Source organism: Diospyros lotus, chromosome 12 (assembly GCF_014633365.1).
Source record: "Diospyros lotus cultivar Yz01 chromosome 12, ASM1463336v1, whole genome shotgun sequence".
Classification (NCBI taxonomy): Eukaryota; Viridiplantae; Streptophyta; class Magnoliopsida; order Ericales; family Ebenaceae; genus Diospyros; species Diospyros lotus.
This window is the reverse complement of record NC_068349.1, coordinates 1874788-1896507: the sequence shown is the minus strand read 5'-3', so window position 1 is coordinate 1896507 and position 21720 is coordinate 1874788. Positions and strand designations below refer to the sequence as shown.

The window sequence follows — 21720 nt, the reverse complement described above, 5'->3', positions numbered from 1 at the left end:
TTTATTAATTTATTCTTAAATTTGGTCATAAAAAATATCAGGGCATGAGTCTCGAGATAGGGCACAAATTTTGAGGAAACTTAAACAGCTAGAATAAGGTGAGTGTTTTTTCTCGAAAATTTATACATGATAAGTTTTGCCTAAATAAGCATGAAATTCGTGAGGGATTCACCAAGTGTATGTGATTTATGTGCATCTTGTTATACATACGCATATTCATTTTGTATTACTTTGGTAATTGCGATACTACTTTGGGTATGAAATTATTGGCATATTGATAATTATGTTGTCCATGTTAATTGTTACAGGTATTTCCCGCTCCACTCTGTGTGGGTTGGACTCAGCATGATGATTCGGCCCAAAAGCTCGAAGCCCAGTAAATCGGATTGAGCTCACCAAAGCGAGCTCAGATGATGCCGAAAAGCAAGACCAAACGTCGGGATCAAGCGAGCTCCCCGTAGCACCTCTAACTCGTTGGCATATTCAAACCGGCCCCCAGCTATGCCCTGGGCAGAGTTCCCCGCGACCTTCATAGCTCGCTGGCTCAGCCCGTCAGCTCACATCATAGAAGAGACGCGTGTTATAGCCGACTGGACCCTTTGGGCCCATTCTCTCAGCCCATTTCTCTGGCCCATGCCAGTCCCATATTTACCTTCTGGCAATAACATCATTGTAGCCGCATCTGAATTTTTGGACATCCTCCTCAGATCCCATCCGCATTAATGACAGATCTCATCCACATTAATGAGGGTCTCATTGACACCTCGCTGCGACAGGAACATCCCAGCCGACTACTCCATCCCATCACCTGTATACGTATGGAGCAGACAAAGAAGCTTTTGGCTGATATATATATCAACCAGCCCTCTTAAGGGTAGGAGATATGTACTATTTACGACCAACCCAAGAAAAAACGCCAAAGATACTTACTTGCTCGCTCACTAACTTGAGTTTCAGAGTACTTTGCAGGGACGGACGGTCAGCTCAGCCAACTAGGCCGGATACCTCATTACTCGTCTCTCGGGTCTACCATACAAGTGCGGGTTAACAAATCTCCGTCGACCAATCTTGAACGTCGACATTAATCATGATGGAATGGGAGTTTGCCTTAGCAGTGTGACCTATATTTCCCCAAGTAAGTTTTGGCACTATAAAAGTATCCCATGGCGTGTGTGATTGTCGGGGTAACTGTCAAGAGTTTCGTGCTAGGGCTAGAATGCTAACAAAAGCTGCTATAGAGTGTCGATTCATTCATGTCCATGCATCATATATTCATCTTCTAATTTGGATCTTATCCCTGAAATATTCAATGTTCCAAATGAGATGAACAGTAGAAAGGGAGAGGAGATTATTGAGACATGATTTCAATTGTATTTTTATCCTACACCCATGTCAGGATGAGTCGTGAGATTTCTAACTATATTAAACATGTTATTATATGTTAATTTGTCTATCGATTATTATAATTTTTATGATTATTGAGAACAATATTGTCCAATTTGAATTCATATGCTATTATAATATCCCAGTTGGAACAGTATAATATTTTTATAGTTATTGAGAACAAACCTAGCCAATTTCACTCACTTTAAACTCGATTTGTGAGTTAATTTTTAGATAACGTTTCAGCATTTAAGGTTTAAGATTTAGGGTGAACTCAAACTCATACTCACTAGTAAGCTCACTCTTGTCAAAACTTATTATTTTGCTTAAATCTATTTTTTTATTTTTACTTTATTATATATTATGTCAAATGATTAAATTAATATATAAAATAATTTTAAATATATTTAATTTAATTATATTAAATTAAATTCGAATAAATTTTTATGGAGTCGCTAACAAAGAGATCAGCTCATCTGTGACCCTGTTTGCACTTGCCAAGTGATTTTCTCACTGATTTATACTTAATTTCTCTCCAACCAAACACGATTAAGGATGATTTAGAAATGGAACCGAATAATTACACAATTAGGCAAAGAAATTACGCCAGGCTTCTTGATACGACTTCGTCTTTGGCTGCTTATGGCAGAACCGCAGCGGTCAACATCTCCACTATTGATGTTTTGGTTCCATTCGGAAAATAATGGAAGCCATCGTTTTCAACAGAGATGGTTAGCCTTTAAACATTACCCCATTTGAGACCAAATTTTGATTTCTTTAAAGAGATGCAAACAAACGAGATCAAAAGTTCAGTACTCTTAACGACGAGATGGGTGCTGATATATGGATTGGATGGTGGCCCCTCCAACCCACCCACCCTTGCCCATGCTTTCTAAACAGCTTCTATTTCATCCCTATGCATATATTCATCCATATATTTGGGACTGGTCACCTAATAATGATGGAAATGGAGAGAAAAAAATAGTAATAGATTGCGAGGACCAAGATTAGGAAATGGGTACTGATTAAACCCAACCAATTCCCATTTCTAACGGATACAATGTGTTTCCCCTTTTTACTTGCCAATATTTTTGCCATCCAAAGAGAACCACCTTATGTTGAATGACGACTTCATCCAAACTTGAGCCCTGTTGTATTGCCAAGCAAAACTATCCTTCTTTCAAATAAATAGTTAAGAGTAAACCTAGGGTTCTATTTACGAGGTTAGTATTATATTTTTTTTATACGAAAAGTTAATTCTAATATAACATGTGTCACTCTTATTAAGAGTGACATGTATCACGCTCTTCTTTATTCCATTAAAAAATTTACTCACGCCTCAAATATTCTTCTATTTGTGCAAAAAATTTTGGGCCGATTACTATAGGAGATTTTGCTCGACAATTATGATAGATAATTTCATTGAGAATTTTGCTTGCTCGCCGAAAAGTTAAACTATATAAATAGCGCAATATTTAGAAAATACATATATACACACTCTTTAACTTGTTTATTACTCTACTATTCATTATTTTCATTTCAAATATTAACTTAATTGGATTGTCTTTCAAAATATAAAAATTCTACTTTTATAGAAATTTAATATTTGATATGTCGGGTGCCTGTACTTAGAAACACCATATAGCAAAATTATCATTTTAAAACTCACAAATTTATCCAATTTTCAATTAAAAAAAATTATAAACTTTCAACTCTTAACCCTTTTAGACGGTCAAAAAGATCTCAAAGTATGATCATTTGGTGAAATGTGAAAGAAATGTTTTAGTGTTCCTTTTAATAGGCATTTTCATTTATTGGTCATGTTTGGGATTGGATTCATTCTTGTATGTGTATACAATTTGATGATTAATAAATTATAATATTTTACTTAAAATTAGCATTCTAATAAGTTATACTAATGGTGTGATCCGTATTATATACGTATAAGTAAAAAAATTAAATAAAAAGTCACTGAATGGTGTTTGGTGTTCTTAGTTTAAATTTTATTTTTTAAAATAAAATTTAAAGGAAGATGGGTGTTGTTATAGTTGTAATATTGTTTTTAAATTTATTTTAATTAAAACAAAATGTAGAGAGAGTATTTTAAAAAATTATTTTATTGATATGATTCAAACATTAAAATAAATATTTACTTATATAATAAAATAAATTATTTATTTGTAACCGTAGATTAAGAAATAATGCAAGACCCGACCCGACCCGACATCCCCGATTAAGCCAAAAATTTATGAATTCATAACCCAACGGGCCTAAAAATCCGGCCCAGTACGACCCATGCTCGTGGATTATTTATTTTTATCAAATTTTATTATTAAAAATTAGCATAATATATATTAATATCAATCCAAAAATTACTTAATATTAAACTTAATACAACCCTCACAATCAAGTGTTTTTTAGATTTATAATTAGGAGAGAGTAAAAGTTCGATTTACCTGAACTAAACAAATCGAATTGATCGAGGGTTGGTTGGTTTAGTTTTTTCTTGTATCGACTCGATTTGGTTAATTTTTCTCAAAATTTTAACTTTTTGTTCAATTTTTTGGTTAGAACAATTAAACTAATCGAACATTAAAATAATATTATTTTGATATTTATAAAATAATATTATTTTCTTTGATTTTGTATATTTTTTATTGATTATTTTAATTTTTTTTTCGTTTATTCAGTTTAATCAGTTCGATTCGATTTATATAGTTTATGTTCAATTTTTTTTCTTGTTATTGGTTAGTTTTATTTTTCAAATTAATTGATCATTACTTCTCGATTCAATTTAATCAATTAGTGAATTTCAGTCAATTTCATATCCGAACAAATTATTTGCATATCTCTACTTATAACGATGTTAGTTTTCGTTAACAAAATTTGATAAAAAATTAAAAGATAAATCAAATTATAACAAAAATTAAAATCCAATAATTTTGGTGATTAAAATTAAAATATAATAATTAATTTATTATAAAATACAAAGTTGAAAAGCTATTAAGATAATTTACCTTATTTTGGAGTTTCGGCAACGCTACTTGTATATTATCTTTGGACACTTACAGAATTAATAATATTTCTTTATAAATAATTTAATATTCTTAGAAATTATAATTTTTTATTTTTAAAAAATAATTAATAATTTACAAAAATACTGTTAATTCTTTTAAAAAATTATAAATTCTATAAATATAAAAATAAAATATTAAAAAAATATGTAGAAATAACATTAGCACAGGAGAGGAGGTTAATTGGCCAGTGTTTGAACGTGCAGTCCCAAATTGCATTGCATGCCTAAAGAAGCATTTATTACAATCATCGTCTATCCTGATTTGATTGCCAAAGCGTGACACCGCTTCCAATCATCACGCTTCCATGCTTTGCCTCAAGATTAAAAATATTAGTTTAACATTTAATTCTAACATTTAATATATTATATATTTATATAAACGTGACAAATAATTATCTCTTTTTCTCTTCTTATAAAATTAAAATTTTTTCTTCTTTTGCCCTATGAGATTGCCCCAATAACCAACAAAAAGTGATGGCTGGTCTGGATTTTTAGGTTCAAATCTATTCTCTATATAGTCATTGTGAATCAGATTTAGATTTACTTCTTCTATCAAAAATCGTAAAATCGAGCGACGAGAACTCTCGTAAGAAAGAGTATTTTAAGATTTTTATTTTTTGAAATAAATTCTAACAATTAAGATAGTACTTTATATTAAAAATATAAGTAATAGAGTAAGAGTAATATTTAAAAATGTCTATTTTTATCTTTTGACGACGATTTTATTTATATAGTATGACACATGACAAGTAAGTAAGATTATTTTTCTTAATTGTTGAGTGAGATTCTCGAGAGTGTTTGACTCGAGATTCTTAGAGCAGATAATGAAAATTTTGTGATATAAACAACTTATTTAATATAAAAGGAAAAAGCGTGACAAATGACACTAATTAATTAAAAAATATATATATTGTGAATGATGTGGAAGCTATCTATAAAATACATAATAATAATATTATAATGGTAAAGAAATTAAATATGTTCCCGCCCAAATTAAAAAGGATGGGCAATTGACAGAAATATATATATTAGAGACAAGCAGATTGAATTGCTATAGAAAAGATCGGCATAAGATTAGGGATGGAATGTTGAAAATCTATGAAAATGATTGTGATATAACAACACCCACCCATACATGAAAAAGAATAAAGTAAGAGAGATATAAAGGCAAGCTGGAATCCTCTCATCATCATGCAACACCCCCCCACCCCTTTTCCCTTTCCCCCCCTCTAATTATGATTCAGATCATCTCATCTTATTTTAAATTTACTATCGATCTATTTTAGAATCTAAAGTTTAGACATCTAAATGTTTACATGCGATTGATAGTGTTATGTGAAGACATAATCGAATAATATCCCAAACTCTCACGTATATGCTTAAAATTGTGAATGTAATTTCATGAGAATCTCTATTATTATTGTTGTCAAAATGTTATTTTGAATATTTAAATGATATTTTTGTTATTATTATTATTGCTGTTGTTGTTTATCAGTGTAATAATGCTGCTTGCTCCCATGGCTGCATGGATTTTGACCCTCTCGGCCTTTTCTTCATCCTCTGTTTCTACTTTTGGGCTTGGGCCCTGGCCCACCATAGGCTCTATAATATCGACACCTCGCCTTTAATCACGACCACGTGTAAGGCCGAGATCCGAGGGACTATTTTCAAAAAAATAAATTATAGAAAAATTCTTCCAAATCACAAAATGATTTTAAGTCCAATTTATTATTATTTTTAATAAATAGCAATTTTTAAATAAATATATTAAAAAATATGTAGAAATAGGAAAATACAACGGGTACACAGTAGGTAGTAGTTTCTGCAAAAGGACAGGCGCCGGTGGCGTGCTGCAGAGCGGCTCGAAAGAAAGAAAGCATTGGAAAAGGCTTTATTAGAGAAGAGCGTGCTGAAGAACACGACATTGTGTCGTTGCCGTTGGATCATCACGGGGATTATCATCATCCGACGGTGTAGGTTTAAAGCAAAAGACATCATCGTATTACTTGACGGCGTCTCTTGTTTATAGAATCACATCACAATCGTCCGTTTGATCGATTGAGACCGAGAGACAGAACTTACACACAAACTCTCACTCTCTCTCTATCCCTCAGTCAAAACTGAGTCAGCTTTCCCGAAAAGAAAAGAAACCTCAAAGAACGCACCTATCACTCTATCTCTCACACAGGAGACTCGTTGCCTTTTCTTCCTTTCCTTCTTCTCTGCTTTCTTTCATGGCGGTTCCCAGTGTATCCTGTCTCTACAACGGTACCATCTTCATCATCCTCATCATCTTCGCAACCTTACCCGGCATTCTCACTCACTCAGCACCGGCTTCACCAACTACTACTACTACTACTACTACTACTTCTACTACTTCTTCGGACGTGGAGCTGGTGCTTAGCAAAATCAAGCCATCGCTGCAAGGCAACGCAGAGAATCTGCTGCTATCTTCATGGAACGCGTCCATGCCGCTCTGCCAATGGCGAGGCCTGAAATGGGTCTTCACAGATGGGACACCTCTCGTCTGCACCGACCTCTCTTCTCCACAGTGGGCCAACCTCTCCATCTACAAAGACCCGTCGCTCCGCCTTCTCTCTCTTCAGCTCCCTTCAGCCGGCCTTTCGGGAACAGTCCCAAGAGAACTCGGCGAGCTCTCCAATCTACAGAGTCTGTATCTCGGAGTCAATACGCTCTCCGGAACGATCCCGCTCGAGCTCGGCTACAGTTCTTCGCTCTCGGAGATTGACTTGGGCGGCAATTTGCTCAACGGCTCGCTTCCCCCGTCGATCTGGAACCTCTGCGATCGGCTCGTTTCGCTTCGTCTACACGGTAACTCTCTCTCCGGCTCTCTTCCCGAGCCCGCATTGCCTAATGCTACTTGCAAGGATTTTCAAATTCTCGATCTTGGTCACAACATGTTTTCTGGCAGTTTCCCGGAATTTGTAACTAGGTTTAACAGTCTTAGAGAGCTTGACCTTTCCAGCAACATGTTATCGGGTCCAATTCCTGTCAGCTTAAGTGGATTAAATTTGGAGGAACTGAATCTTTCGTATAATAATTTTAGTGGGGTGTTGCCAGACCTTCGGAATCCTAAGATTGGAGTGGAGGCTTTCGACGGGAACAATAATCTTTGCGGGCCTCCATTGAGGAGCTGTAGAGGAAGGTCTGGGTTGAGCTCTGGTGCAATTGCTGGCATCGTTATTGGATTGATGACCGGAACGGTTGTTTTGGCTTCCCTGTTAATTGGGTATGTTCAGGGGAAGAAGAGGAAGAGCAGGGAGGAAGATGAGGAGGAGCTGGAAGAAGGAGAAGATGAAGAAAATGGCGGCGGCGGCGGCGGAGAGGGGAAGCTAATTTTGTTTCAGGGCGGCGAGCATTTGACATTGGATGATGTGCTGAATGCAACGGGGCAAGTTATGGAGAAGACGAGTTATGGGACTGCGTACAAGGCCAAGCTTGCAGATGGGGGAACCATAGCTCTGAGGCTGTTGAGGGAAGGGAGTTGTAAAGATAGAGGTTCGTGTTTGCCCGTGATAAAGCAATTGGGCCGAATTCGTCACGAGAATTTGATTCCTTTGCGGGCTTTTTATCAGGGGCTGAGAGGGGAGAAGCTGCTCATCTATGACTATCTTCCCAACAGAACCCTCCATGATCTGTTACATGGTAAACTCTGCTATATGCTTTCTCTGCCTTTTGTGCACAAAGTAAAGTAGCCAAGCAAGCAACTGCACATTCGCAAATTTATATTCATTTATGCACAAAAGACTAGAAGTAAGGTTTAAACCTTTTGTAGTTACAAATGGCACTTCACAAATGAAACACTCTTTGATGCCTACGACTAAAGTTCTTTTGTAAACATCAAATATCATCGTCGGTTTAGTGTGACCACGGTAAACAGTCACCCTAGTGCACGAGGCCCCCTGCTTTTTGAGGGTCCTAAACTAAACCAGTCATCTGAAGAGGTTCATTCGATCTAAAATATGGGAACTTAAACTGTCAAAAGATCCCTGGTTAGGTGATTGAAGCAGAGTACAGAATCAAAACATAGCAATCACCAAAAACCTGTATCCACGCTGAACACTTGAGGAGCCCATGTTAGGCCTTTCTACTGATTTAAGCCCATTCTACGGGCTGTACCACTTGAGAAGCTACCACTGTTTGGTCAGTTTCCATTAATATGCATAGCTTATTTTAAAAGGCCCAAATTTCTTAGTAGTAGTCCTCTTACAAGGAGTCCTTTCTGCAGATGCAAAGCCATGCCATGTATGTATTTCACTATAGTTGAAATGTTTGCCCTTTTATTTTCTCACATTTCAATCAAAGCAGCCTACTTGGAAAAGTAGTGGTTTCTATGTACACAAAGACCTTGAGGTTTAGAGTGGAAAATTTCAATCTCACATGAAAGCAGAGCTTGAAGAGAGAGAATCTTATACTGTATTTCATTCCATGAAAAATTTCCACCAGCATGATGGAGGACTCCTCACTGGCCAACAATAATTGCTCTCCCATGAACTACTGTCCTTAGAATTCAACCTTTTTCTTTAATTTAAGCTTCTTAAAATAAGAGTTTGTTGGGCAATAAACTCAATTTGGATGTCTTACTGCTGTTTTCTGTTTGTGCTGGTTAATCTAGAGTCAAAAGCAGGGAAACCGGCTTTGAATTGGGCTAGGAGACACAAGATTGCATTGGGTATAGCAAGAGGACTAGCATATCTTCATACAGGTCTCGAAACACCCGTTACTCATGGGAATGTAAGATCCAAGAATGTGCTCGTGGATGACTTTTTTGTGGCCAGGCTCACAGAGTTTGGACTTGATAAAATAATGATTCCAGCTGTTGCTGATGAACTGGTAGCGCTTGCAAAAACCGATGGCTATAAGGCACCAGAACTCCAGAGGATGAAAAAGTGTAATTCCAGGACAGATGTATATGCCTTTGGGATACTTCTACTGGAGATTTTGTTAGGGAAGAAGCCCGGGAAAAATGGAAGAAACAGCGGTTTTGTTGATTTGCCTTCACTAGTAAAAGAGGCAGTTTTGGAGGAGACAACAATGGAGGTTTTTGATGTAGAGGTGTTGAAAGGGATCAGAAGTCCAATGGAAGACGGGTTAGTTCAGGCACTGAAGCTTGCGATGGGCTGTTGTGCTCCGGTGGCGTCTGTTAGACCCTCCATGGATGAGGTTGTGAAGCAGTTGGAGGAGAACAGACCGAGGAACAGGTCTGCTCTATACAGCCCTGCAGAAACTAGAAGCGGAATGGAGACCCCATTTTGAGTTTTTAGTTAGGTCGTGAGGTCCCTTGCTACCCGGTTCCTCCTCAAGGAAGAACATCATCATGAACGCTCCACTGTCTTGTTGCCTTTTCCTTTATTTTTATTTTTTTCTGGGTTCCAAGTGAAGTTGTGTTTGTAAGGTTGAAATGATTCTTAGTCTGCTTGTTTATTGACTTTAACCTACGCAGAACAGAGTGTTTAGAGATACATATAGAAAGATGTCATATTTTGAGCAAAACCTCTCGTCTCCATAGGGACAGTGTGCTTAGTGGAAGAGGGGTTTGTATAAATTCAATTGAAAGTTGTTCCTTTGGCGTGGGCTTTCCTACATTCTTAACAAAGATTGGTTTGTCCATCTTTTCCCTCTGCCTCTGGGGCTTGGAAAGTGTGTTTCTTAGTTCACTCAACAAACACATGTAACATGGGCCGTACGCATACCACAGAAAGGCAAGAAATGGCGTGTACCTTGGTATGGAAATGGGCAGAATCTCTGTCTTTGTCCGGCTCTAACATGATTGCCTGCAGGTCCTTGTTTATATCTTCATCTTTTATTCGTTCATTCATTTAGATGCTGACCAACCCAGAAACATTAGAAACAAATCGTGGACACTTTATATAATTACAGAAACAGGAAGTTTTACCACAGAAGACTTTTAGGCTTAATGCCATCTATAAATAATAGGTACACAATAATGAAATCAATCCCCGTTTTTCTTTTGCCATATAAACCCTACTTAAATGGGAGGAGAGGCAAAAGAGGGCGATTGAATTCCCCTGGACCAAAACAAAATAAGAAATGTTGCGGGAGGTAAGGAAACCCGGATGATTTCGGAACGGGCTTGACGAAGAAGGTATCGAGCTTTGGAGTTTAGGGTACATGAGACTATAACGTACGTAGAAGTGATGACCTGACGACTCATGTAGAAAAATGTACACTTGTCGAATGTTATATTATCGGAAGGGAAAGATGCAAAGAGAGGATAGAAACGGAACCGCTGCAAACTTAGCTTGGGTATAATAATTTAAGGAGGAAAAGAAAATATGATCATCATTGTTGGGGGGGGGAGGGGGGGTAACTAACATTGGAAGCCCTTCCGGCAATCAATGGCGCCGGCGCCGGCCGTAATGGAGCCGACCATGTTGGAGGACTTGGCCCCCAAGCTCGAGGCCCTGGCGTAGCTGGCGGCGGCACCTGTGCCTGATGGGGTGAAGAAGGCACCGTTGAGCATAAGATCTCCCTCTGATCTCCAATTCCAGTGCCTCCATCTTCTAGCATCTGCGTCTTCTCTCTTTGTCACCTGCCCAAACACAAATAATTCTATTTATTCACAAAACCAAAAAAATTGGATGGACATTCGAATCAATATGTATATATGTATATATAGAATCTGTCTCGTAATGTACCTCTTTCGCAAAAGGATTGAAAGGTGCCAGATATCTGTTCCCTTGGCTGTTAATAGTTGGATCTGCACTGCCACCAATAGCATACATTTCCCAGTGGGTGTAGTCATTGTTTACCACATGGAAATAGCCATGCCTACACCTGCAGTTAATTTAATTAATTGAATCCAGTGAGTCCCGTTCCATAAGCGAGGGCAATTATAGCTTCAATAAGTGATGACCGCATTTAAAATTGTGTTACCTTGGCATTCTCTGGATAAGTCCCTCTCCAAAATGGTTGTAGGCAATGGTTACCTGCATAATCTTGTCTCTTGCATAGGAGTCACTATGTCCCAGTAGCATCACCTGTTTTATTAGTTAGAAGGATTTTAGCCTCGGCATTGGAGATGATTACATCAATTGCAGAAAATTAATGTATCTAGAAAAACCTCATTGTGGTGGGTGAAGTAATTGTTGGAGATGGTAATTGCAGTGGATCCCATAATTGCATCAATAAGGCCGTCGGCACAGTTAGAGAGAGAATTGTGATCAATCCATATGTGGCTTGCCCCGAAAATGGAAATGCCATCGCCATCAGCCATGGTCCTCCATCCATAATGAGATGGGGAGCTTCTGACCATTGCATTGCCAGTGGGTTTGCAGTCATGGATATGGAGGCCATGAATAATGATATTCGAGACAAACTGGATGGTGATGCAGGCCCCGTTGGCAATGTGGACATTGACTCCACGAGCATCAATTGTCTTGAAGCTGTTCATGATCAGCTCTTCCTTTAGTGTAATCACCATGTCCCGTTTGAACACAATCCACAGAGGCCTATCCTGGATCACAGCATGCCGTAGGGTGCCGGGTCTGGGGTTTACTGGGTCATCATCATTCGGGTCGGTGACAACGTAGTACCTGCCATCACGACCACCGATGGCGTTGCGCCCAAACCCGATGGCGCAATCAGCGAGGCGCCTCCGGTTAAGTTGCCAATTGCGGTCACAACGCCAGCAGTCATCTATGGGGTTGCCGGTTGCACATGAGAAGAACCCCAAATTCCTCCTCTCAGTGCTATTTCGAATACTCCTGCAGATTTTTGCCATTTAACATATTATTATTGACACTAAAGGTTAGGCCTGTTATAAGATTTCTTCAACGCAAGAAACAGAAAAAAGAAAGGCAGGCAGGCCAGGTCACGTATTTATGATTTCTTATTAGATACACATTAATCCCTCCTGATTTATTGCAAATGCTCCTTATCTTGTGCAAGAAATTGAATAGAAAATTCCACTTTTACATATACAAGGCAACATTTATTTATTTGTTCTTTTCTTCTATAAATTCTGGTACAGTTGGTGACACAAGTGTTTATATTCGTGTCTCAGACTAGACAAAAAAATTGAAATATGACCACTTAAATTTAGTGTCAGAAATCAAAGCAGGGGAGGGGGCTTTAAATGCAATGCTCGTCTGGTTGTCTACTTGAGATCTAAACGAGCCTGGCAAGTCATTTATGAGGCAAGGTGACATAATTAAACTTTAGCATAGGAATAGATGAATACGGTCCATACGGAGACCAATATGTATCATTTTACACTTTTTCCGGCCTTAGTAAATGCTAAAGATGAGGAAACTTGTTCCTGTGAAACATGTCGGTGGGATAACTCTTAAATGAAGTAGAGATCATTCAATGACAATGAGGGAATGGCTTTTTTAGTGGGCTTCGGCTTGGGCGCTGTGGGCTCAGCTGAAGTCGCCACTGGACTCCACTGGTGGGCCAACAGATCTGGCTTGGGGGGGGTCCATGCCCTTTACCAGGCTGGATGGACAAAGGGATTGATATTTATGTGGCTTACACCTAACCAACCAGTGCATGTACGGCATTGCACAAAATTATTGTAGGTGGAATCTGAATTAAGTTCAGTTCTCACCCGCTTCAGGCATTTTTTTTCCTGTAGGAGTTATCAAGTCGAAATGATAATGAGAAATGAATGCATTATATCAACATCGACAAGTTTGCCTTCCAACTCTTATATTATGGTAGTGGGGCTTCGTAATTCAATGTTTCTGTAAGCTGGTTTCGTAGTCTATTAAAAGGAATTGCCTGATTAGCAGCTCCGCGTAAAGTTTGTCATTGGAGGTACATGAGCCAAGAAATAAGACCCACATGCATAACTCAAGCAAAAATCGATTAATAACTAAATGATGTCCAATTTTTCTTACCAGGAGAAAACGCTCTTCTGGAGTTCATTAAAAAGAATTAATAGGCATGTGATGAAAGCAAGAAGTATCTTTCCATCAACTTTTAAAATCAGAAAAATGTACAGATAACGACAATTATGCATCGACACGATTAAGTGAAGGCTTTAAAAGAGGAATATGTGATGAAGGAAAACAAATCCAAAATCAAGCAAACGTGTAAAGCTAATGAACATGAAAATGACACTTGGTTACGAAAAGGACGTTAAACAAATAAATTAAATAGGTGATGCGTGCATCTCGGAACAAGGGCATGTGAGGGGGAAGATGTACACCAGACGAGAACATGGGCGATGCCGGTACCTTTAAACTAGTGAAAGAATACTCCTACTTTTTAATGATGCATTTGATGGATATTAGAGGGTGTCGTTATGAAAATCTCTTGAATATGCCGGCCCGGAGTAGCTAGTTTATAATGACAATACGGATAGAAACATTTACCCTGAGCAGAAGATTAGGATGAGACGCATAGAAAAGATACAGCAGTACGGGAGCATTTTTTTGGAGATGGGTAGGTGGAAGAATTCTGAACAATAAATGGTGTCATACTTCTGCTTCTTGCAGTAATGTACGGATTATGTGACCCCTTCCGGCTAAGTTAGCTGATAGTTCATCAGCCAATAAAATTTGTGATTTAATTGTTGTCACATGATTTCTCGGAGGGGAATGAATCATATAATATATAAACAAATGTGAAAGTTGCAGTTGAATTTATCTCATGGATGGGGGAGTCTGACACTCACGTCTCAACCATGGAAGCGATCATTTCTGGATCCTGGACGGCTCGATCGTTCCGTGCTTCAGCTTCTTCATTTGACCTGAAATTCAGGAAAGACTTGCCTCAGATTGATTACAGATTCATAATGGAAGTAAATAGCTTCTTGCGGTACGTAACAGTTGTTGGATTCATGAAATAGTTGCTCACTCATTCCTTCATCTATTAACAGGATGCGGGATTGGCAAAGCAAACAAAAAGTTTTACAAAGCATATAGAAGACAAATGAACATCGAAAAACTCATTGCATTATGAGGCGACACGTGTTCTACTTTCTGTGGCGTGTCAATTATTTTCTACTTAATCCAAAACAACCAAAAAGATTTATCAAAGAAGTGAACCTATTTGTCGGCGACTCATTAAGAGTTTCACTAAAATCTGCACTTTTTCTATTCATATTTAAATTGACAGGATACCCTCGGTATCTGAAAATTGATAGCAAATAAATAAACTTCTCCAGGCTTTATTGAAAGTTAATATTGTAGTGGAAAAAGATTCAGGAATGCAGAGTGTGGCAGGGCAAGGAAGTAGTTTCCTTGTGAACTTCTTTCTTGAGTTTGGACAATGGAAGAACTGGTTTGCCAAAAGCCACCATAGAACTAAATAAACTATCTGGATTTTAATTTTTCAGATCCAATCTGAGCTTCCAAGAGTGTATATGTAGCTGAATATATATTCGGCAGAGGTCACGTTTCCCGTCCAGGAAATGCTAAAGCAGAGCGCCTAAGATCTAAAATTAAACAACGAAACGTTAGGAGAATAACTACCTATCCGGCATTCTTGAGATATTAAAGCGCTCGAAGTCCATTTTCTGTCCAACACTGTCAACGAATAAAGAAGGGTAATGTAAGGCAGGCAGCTATAATATATCTTCGAAAACTACTGAATTCGCCCTATTAGGACGGGAAACATACACATAGGAACAACAATTATCAATCAACTAGAACTACATCTATATACCTTGATTGTTGAATCTCTTTTTTAGCTATTGCAGCTCCAACGCTGAAGATGAACAGCATTACAAATAACAACGAGGAAGCAGTGTAATTTCTCATAGAGGCAGCCATTGTTGCTTCTTAATTTAGCAATGAATGGCGCTGCGCTCTCTCTCTCTCTCTCTCTGTGCAGGTGGAAGTGGAGAACTGAAGAAACAAGGCAAATGGAAACAGGGAAGGAGGCCGACGATGGAGCGGCCTTTTTATAGCAGACGGGAATGTTTTTAATTAAGCTGACCTCCAATCAGAAAGACCGAACCTCCAGCTAACCATGGTTAGGTTAAATTTCACTCCCCCTATTTATTAACCGCCTTTCCTCTACCCTAACAAACTGCCACCTACTCTCTCTCGATGCTCCGGCCACCATAGCATGCCTTGAACAAATTAAGTAAACTTATATATAACAAAATTGAATTAAATAAAAAAATTAAATATTAATTTAACCTATTAATCAAAATGATTGCAATTAATTAAAAATCAAATTTTATTCAAAATAACAATATTAAGAAAAATAAGTTTAAAGATAAAATATTTCAATAAATACATTAGTTATTATGATAAACATCGATTATTTTAATTATTTTGATTCTATTTGCTTTTTATATTGAAAAAATTGAAATAATTATATCACCCAAAATGTAAAAAACGGTATCCTATTTGACCAATAGTTTAATAGAACATGAGAAAAAAAAGAAGCTATTCTAGTTTAATAATTCGGTTTTAGTTTTTTTTTTTCTTGAATTTTTTGGTCGGTTTGATTTTTTAATTTGTTCAATTTAAATATCTATTTAGTTAATTCAATTCAATTTTTTACACTAACTTAATCTATTTAATTTAAACAATTTGATGAGTTCAGTTACTAAATAGGGAGAATGCTCACCCCTAATAAAAAGTATTGGTCACCAACTTGGAAACCAAAATAAATTCCTATTTTTGGAGAAACTGGAGCAAAATTGAATTTTGTAGGAATTTCATTCGAATGTCTCAGCATATTTGGGAATGTGAATATGACCAGTAACAGATAAACATATGAAGTAACATGCCCTTGTGTGTCAACATATTTGTATAAAATATAAAATATTAATTTAAAACGTTATTATATGCGTTAAAACTTTTGAATGTTGAGTTAACGTATTTGTATGACTTGGATGGACAGATGTCGGTTCAACGCATAGGGTCTTGCGTGTGAAACGGATTCTTTCTTCCAATCCACGACACGATGCTACCGGTTATCCCGGTTGATGTCCGTACGCCAACGCCAGGAAATATATATTATTTGACGTATATCTTCCAGGTTTTCCCGCATATGATCCCGCAACAATGTTTTTAAGTATTCGAGTATGATATTCTTAAAATATTTATATATCAATATATTATATTTTATATTATATTAATGAGAGTTATTAAAATATTTATTAATTAATCTTGAACTAACATATGAAATAATTTAAAGAAATCACGTAAATTTATCTAAAAAAAAAACATGTAAACTAATATTATAAAACTAATATAGAAGACGAAGAAAGATCATTTAAATTCACCACAGGATAATATATCGCACGCACTTTATCCATCAGGTTGCATGGCTCTCAAAATAGTTTAATAGCATGTGCCCTAAACCTTAAACTTGCAGTATGATCATATTTGAAGTCATGTCCTAAGAAAGATTTATAACAAAATTTGTGATTAAATCATCCATGATTGACTTATTCAAGTCCTTAATTCTTTAAGAGAAGACGAGTATTCACTCATTATTTTGGTCATTACTTTGTTCGATTTGTTCATTCTTTCATTATCGAACTCTAATTTGGGCTTTGAAATCTATCCCATGAGACAAAAATCTCATGTTTGGAAGAATTAGTAATGCATTGAGCATCAACTTCTCATTAACATTACATATTAATGTAGATATATAACATATATTAATATATGAATATCATTAAAATCATAAAATATAAGGCGTAGAATGCTCATGTAAAAGCCCACATTCGCTCCACGTGGGTCTGGACCGGTGGTTAACGTTTAATTAGTATAAATAGTGAATTTCTTAGGACTCAAGAGTTTAATCATCGCACAGTCCAAAAATGCTGCGCTGTGACACTGTCGAAATAGGAAGAGAACACGTCACCTTCATGGTTGGCCCCAACTGTACGATTCATAAATCATAATAAATGATTGTATGTTGAATCGCAGACGGATGCTCCCTTATCGCCCAAATCCATGGCAAACTGTGGGATGAAGATGATCAGATCTCAGGGAGAGGTAGCTAGAGAGTGGCAATGGATGCAGCATTGCAGCCCCAATTAGGGAGCGACACCTCACCGACTCTGAGTCACTTGCATGTGACCCAAAATCACTGCTAATCACCCAATTTACCAATAGGCGACAATAGTATAGTAGCCCATTCCGTGGCCACTTTTCTCCCTTGTTTCGCTGCCCTAATGTCCTTCCAAATATTACCCCAATCCCAAGGCCAGTCTCAAGTCCCAGACCCCAGGCCCGAAACCTCAATCCCCTCCCCTTATCCAAATCTCCTGTCTTTATTTTTTCTTTTTCACTTTTATGCTATCATCCGCGTCCCACCTGCCTTTTCTGATCATTTTATATGAACCAAAAGTTTTCAGATCAATACTTTTGGGACAAGATCTTGAATACATGAGTCGGTGATGATATTTGGGAAGATTTAAAGCTTGAATTTTTTTTTATAAGGGTCAAGTTCAGAAGGGTTAGATAAGATTTTAAATAAAATTTTAATTGAGATCTTTGGATTTTGGTGAGATTTTAATTGTTGACCTTTTTGTTATGTTATCACTCAAATATAATAATAAATTTATTGATTAAAAATGTTATCGTTAAGTCACTTAAACTCTACAATAAAGAGAATGATTAGAAGGTGTAATAAAATTTTCGCACTAACACTTCAATTTTAAGTCAGACACTAAAAACGTAAAGATTGTATTGAAATTAATATAAAAAATATAAATCATTTAAAATGAAGGTTCATCTATTTATAGAGGAGTATTGAACTTTTTAAAATTCTCTAAAATTAAGATTTTTTTAGATAATATTTATTTTAATATTTTAAAATTTATTAAAATTATATTTTTTTATAAATAATATTTATTTTAATATTGTGAGATCTAATAGAATTAAAATCTTTATAGATAATATGTATTCTTTTCATGAAATTTTTTAAAATATTTTTAAATATCGAAGTTATTTTATTTATTTTTTACTCATAATCTCTCTCTTTATTTAGAAAAAATTATATCTTTTTAACTTAAAAATTTATTTTAAATTTTAAATTTTTTTTTAATCTTTTAATAAGTTTTAACTATATAACATTCAAAGAATTTGACAAGCCATTTCATTAGGTAAGAAGTGGAGGAGAGAGGGAATTATAGAATTGGGAAGCCCCAATGTGGCCAACCAAAGTGGGGCCCATATGATCGCTCGCCACGCCCGCACCAGCCTCGGCCACTCATAATTGACCCAAAATTAGAAGGGAACTCATATTTGAATAATTAATTTTAATATTTTTAATGATATTCATATATTAATGTTATATAAAAATATATATTAATAGATGAATATTATTAAAAAATTTATAATTAAATGTCTAAATAATAATTTTCAAATTAGAAGCCTATTAGAACATAGAGTCAATTTAATATTGTTGTGTTGTAAAAATAGTTTTAATAAAAAAAAATATTTGTTTGTAAGTAAGAGTATATTAATAAAAAAAAAATTATAAAGCATCTACAAGGACATATCCCAAGCAAGCACAAAAAAACCTAATCAAACTAGATAAAAACTATTAAAATCAACTAAGTATCAAATAACGTTACATCATATTCACATAAAATATGTAGAAGAGAAGCATCGTCAAATTAAATCAATAATCAAAGCTAAACCTTTGAAATCCTATTAAATGTTTTCAATCGCATTATTCTTCTTTCTCTATTTCTTTAATTGAGATTTAGATTTTACAAGAATATACTTTAATTTAAACTGATTGTCATGTTAGATGCAAAATTTTTCATATTTATATAATTTTTTTATACTTTTTTTTTATTCATTTGAAGTGTCTGAATTTGGTATGACTAATTCCATAAGTGAGTGACTTTTCTCCTAATGTACTTTTCGGATAAATCTAAATGTGAATACAGTCTATACACTTAAATCTAAACATTCAATTCAATCTATACAAAATTTAAATCTTTTAACAAATCATCGCATTAATTTAAATTCTAATACCCTATATAAAATTAAATATTTTATCACTGCCTTTAAGGCAAATCTCTTTTACTTTTGTTTGTTCTTTATAATTATCTCTATATGACATTCTCCTCTGATAAGAGAATGCAATTCCCGTGAATAACAAAGTGTATTGTTGGGTTGATCATCAAATATTATATTTTTAAAAAAATAAATAATGATCTTGAAAAGAGACCACACTTTTCAGGCATTAATTAATCGGTCTCTGACCACTATGTTGTGTGAATTAAGGCCTTGCTTCATTAATGACCAACCAGAGAGCTCCCGACCCGAAAATGGGGCACGTGGCTTTGTTTGGCACGACCCCATTAGTCATCTCACCCATTATTCGTTTATTATTAATTAATTTCTAAACTTAATAAAATATATTGAACCTAATTAAAATAATTATTTATAGGCAGACCTTTCTCAAACTAGAGTTATATATATGAAAAAGGTGTATATATTTCGATTCGATAATTATAGTCATTTAAACATTAATTATTAATTAATTAAGAAAAAATATAGTTTTATTCATGAATGATTAATTAATCAAGAGTTATGAATGTGTAAGGGTCGTTGTAGGCCCATCACCATCAACAACCCCAATTAAAGGGAATAGAAATTGGTATGAAATGAATAGAAATGTGTGTAATTTGTCGCAATAGACCAGCTGGCCATTTGGACTGCTCAATACGGAGTCACGTGGCTAGCTGCTCGGCGGCTGTCAAGGGCTGCCCTACGCTGTTTGTTGTAATAGTACGATAAAACCCAGATATATTATATATGTACAGATATACATGAGGTGATGATACGTGATAAGGGCCCTTTTAGAATTAAATTATGCTTATTTATAAATTCAAAGTATTATTTCTACACTTAAATTTAATATTTATAATAACATTTTTTATTATATGTTATATCAATAATAATTATTAAAAATTTATTAAATTTGAGAATAACATTTCATAATATATTAAGTATTTTATCAATCAAATCCCGTTATGTGTCTTGATGAACCAAGTATAAAACGTGGTCTTATCAAATTTTATGTTAACTAAGGAAAGAATTGACAATTAAAAGATTTTTTTTGAAATTAAAATATCTTGAGATCCCGATTGAAAACTCATTTGATCATTGTTGGGTCAACGTATATAAAAAGTAAAATTTTGATAAATAAATATATTTGATATTTAGAGACTAAATACTATTTATTTTATTTTTTGATATGTCTATTCTTATGTGGTCTCCGATACTTATGCTCTCAATTGTGTCAAAAAATTCATTAAATTGAACTTGCAACCATTAAATCGTAGGTTGAGAATTATATTAAAAGACTAATTCCACCCTTGTGGGAGAATTGGAACTCCGACGTACCTGATGATCTTCCTCTCTCTCCAACAGCAGCATGTGATGATAGGTTAATTAGCTATCTTTGCTGATGGCGTGGCGTGATTTAGGTGAGGTCTTTGGAGACCAGCTTCAATCACGCAAGTGGTTGGCCGTGGTCGTATAGAAACCATTTTTGGAAGCTTGAATGGCCGACCGCAGAATTGGCTCAACTCAATGTGGATAAAAATGAAATCATTTTTGGAAGCTTGAATGGCCAATTTTAGGGGGAGTGGTACCATTTTTGTTAAATCAAAATAAATGAATTGAATCGGTCAAAATTGTTAGTTCAATTTAATTTAATTATAAGTCGGTTCGGTTCAATTTATGTATTTGATAATTTTGGTTATTTCAGTTTAGTATGTTCTCCATATTAAAAAAATCAAAATAATAAAATTAACTGAAATATCAAAATAATGTTATTTTTGTACTTTGTTATTTTAATTTTTAAAATTTTTAATTTAAAAATTTATTTGATCGGTTCAATTTAATTTTTGATATAAGTTCGATCCATTCGATTTGAACATTTCAATCAATACGAATGCTCACCTCTATCGTCGTGACCTTTTGCACCATAATTGCTACACGACCTTTAGCACCATAATTGCTACAAGGTTGTGAATATGAGATTCAGAATACATCTCAACCATTGCATTACATGACCATAGTTAATGATGTTGAATGAATTTCAATTTTTTTTTTTATAATAGGCCATAATCTTGATTTTTCACGTAATATTCAACACACCATTATTGATTAATCTGTAAGATAATTATCTTAGGTGATTATGAAGAATTACGATTTTAGTTTTGCTCTTATTTTAATATGAAAAGTCTTATGACATCAATACATAAAGTATTATAATAAGTGATTAACATGATATAATAAAGTATCTCGCATTTGGCTATGTGTTGGGTGATAGCT

At 35.3% G+C, this 21720-nt stretch overlaps 2 protein-coding genes across 2 annotated transcripts; one reads left to right on the top strand and one right to left on the bottom strand.

Moving 5' to 3' along the window:
• The first annotated feature begins 6530 nt into the window (after nt 1-6530).
• Nucleotides 6531-10048, top strand: LOC127787008 (putative kinase-like protein TMKL1). Its single transcript, XM_052314833.1, has 2 exons — nt 6531-8125; nt 9096-10048. The coding sequence occupies exons 1-2, from the start codon at nt 6694-6696 to the stop codon at nt 9734-9736; spliced, it is 2073 nt and encodes a 690-aa protein (XP_052170793.1). The 5' UTR covers nt 6531-6693; the 3' UTR covers nt 9737-10048.
• Nucleotides 10049-10324: 276 nt separating this feature from the next.
• On the bottom strand, nt 10325-15340 carry LOC127787009 (probable pectate lyase 8). The gene is made up of 7 exons (XM_052314834.1): nt 15116-15340; nt 14923-14976; nt 14124-14198; nt 11565-12207; nt 11378-11481; nt 11140-11278; nt 10325-11033 (listed from the first exon to the last, which is right to left on the bottom strand). Exons 1-7 carry the CDS (start codon nt 15220-15222, stop codon nt 10812-10814), a joined length of 1344 nt encoding a protein of 447 aa, XP_052170794.1. The 5' UTR covers nt 15223-15340; the 3' UTR covers nt 10325-10811.
• Nucleotides 15341-21720: the final 6380 nt, after the last annotated feature.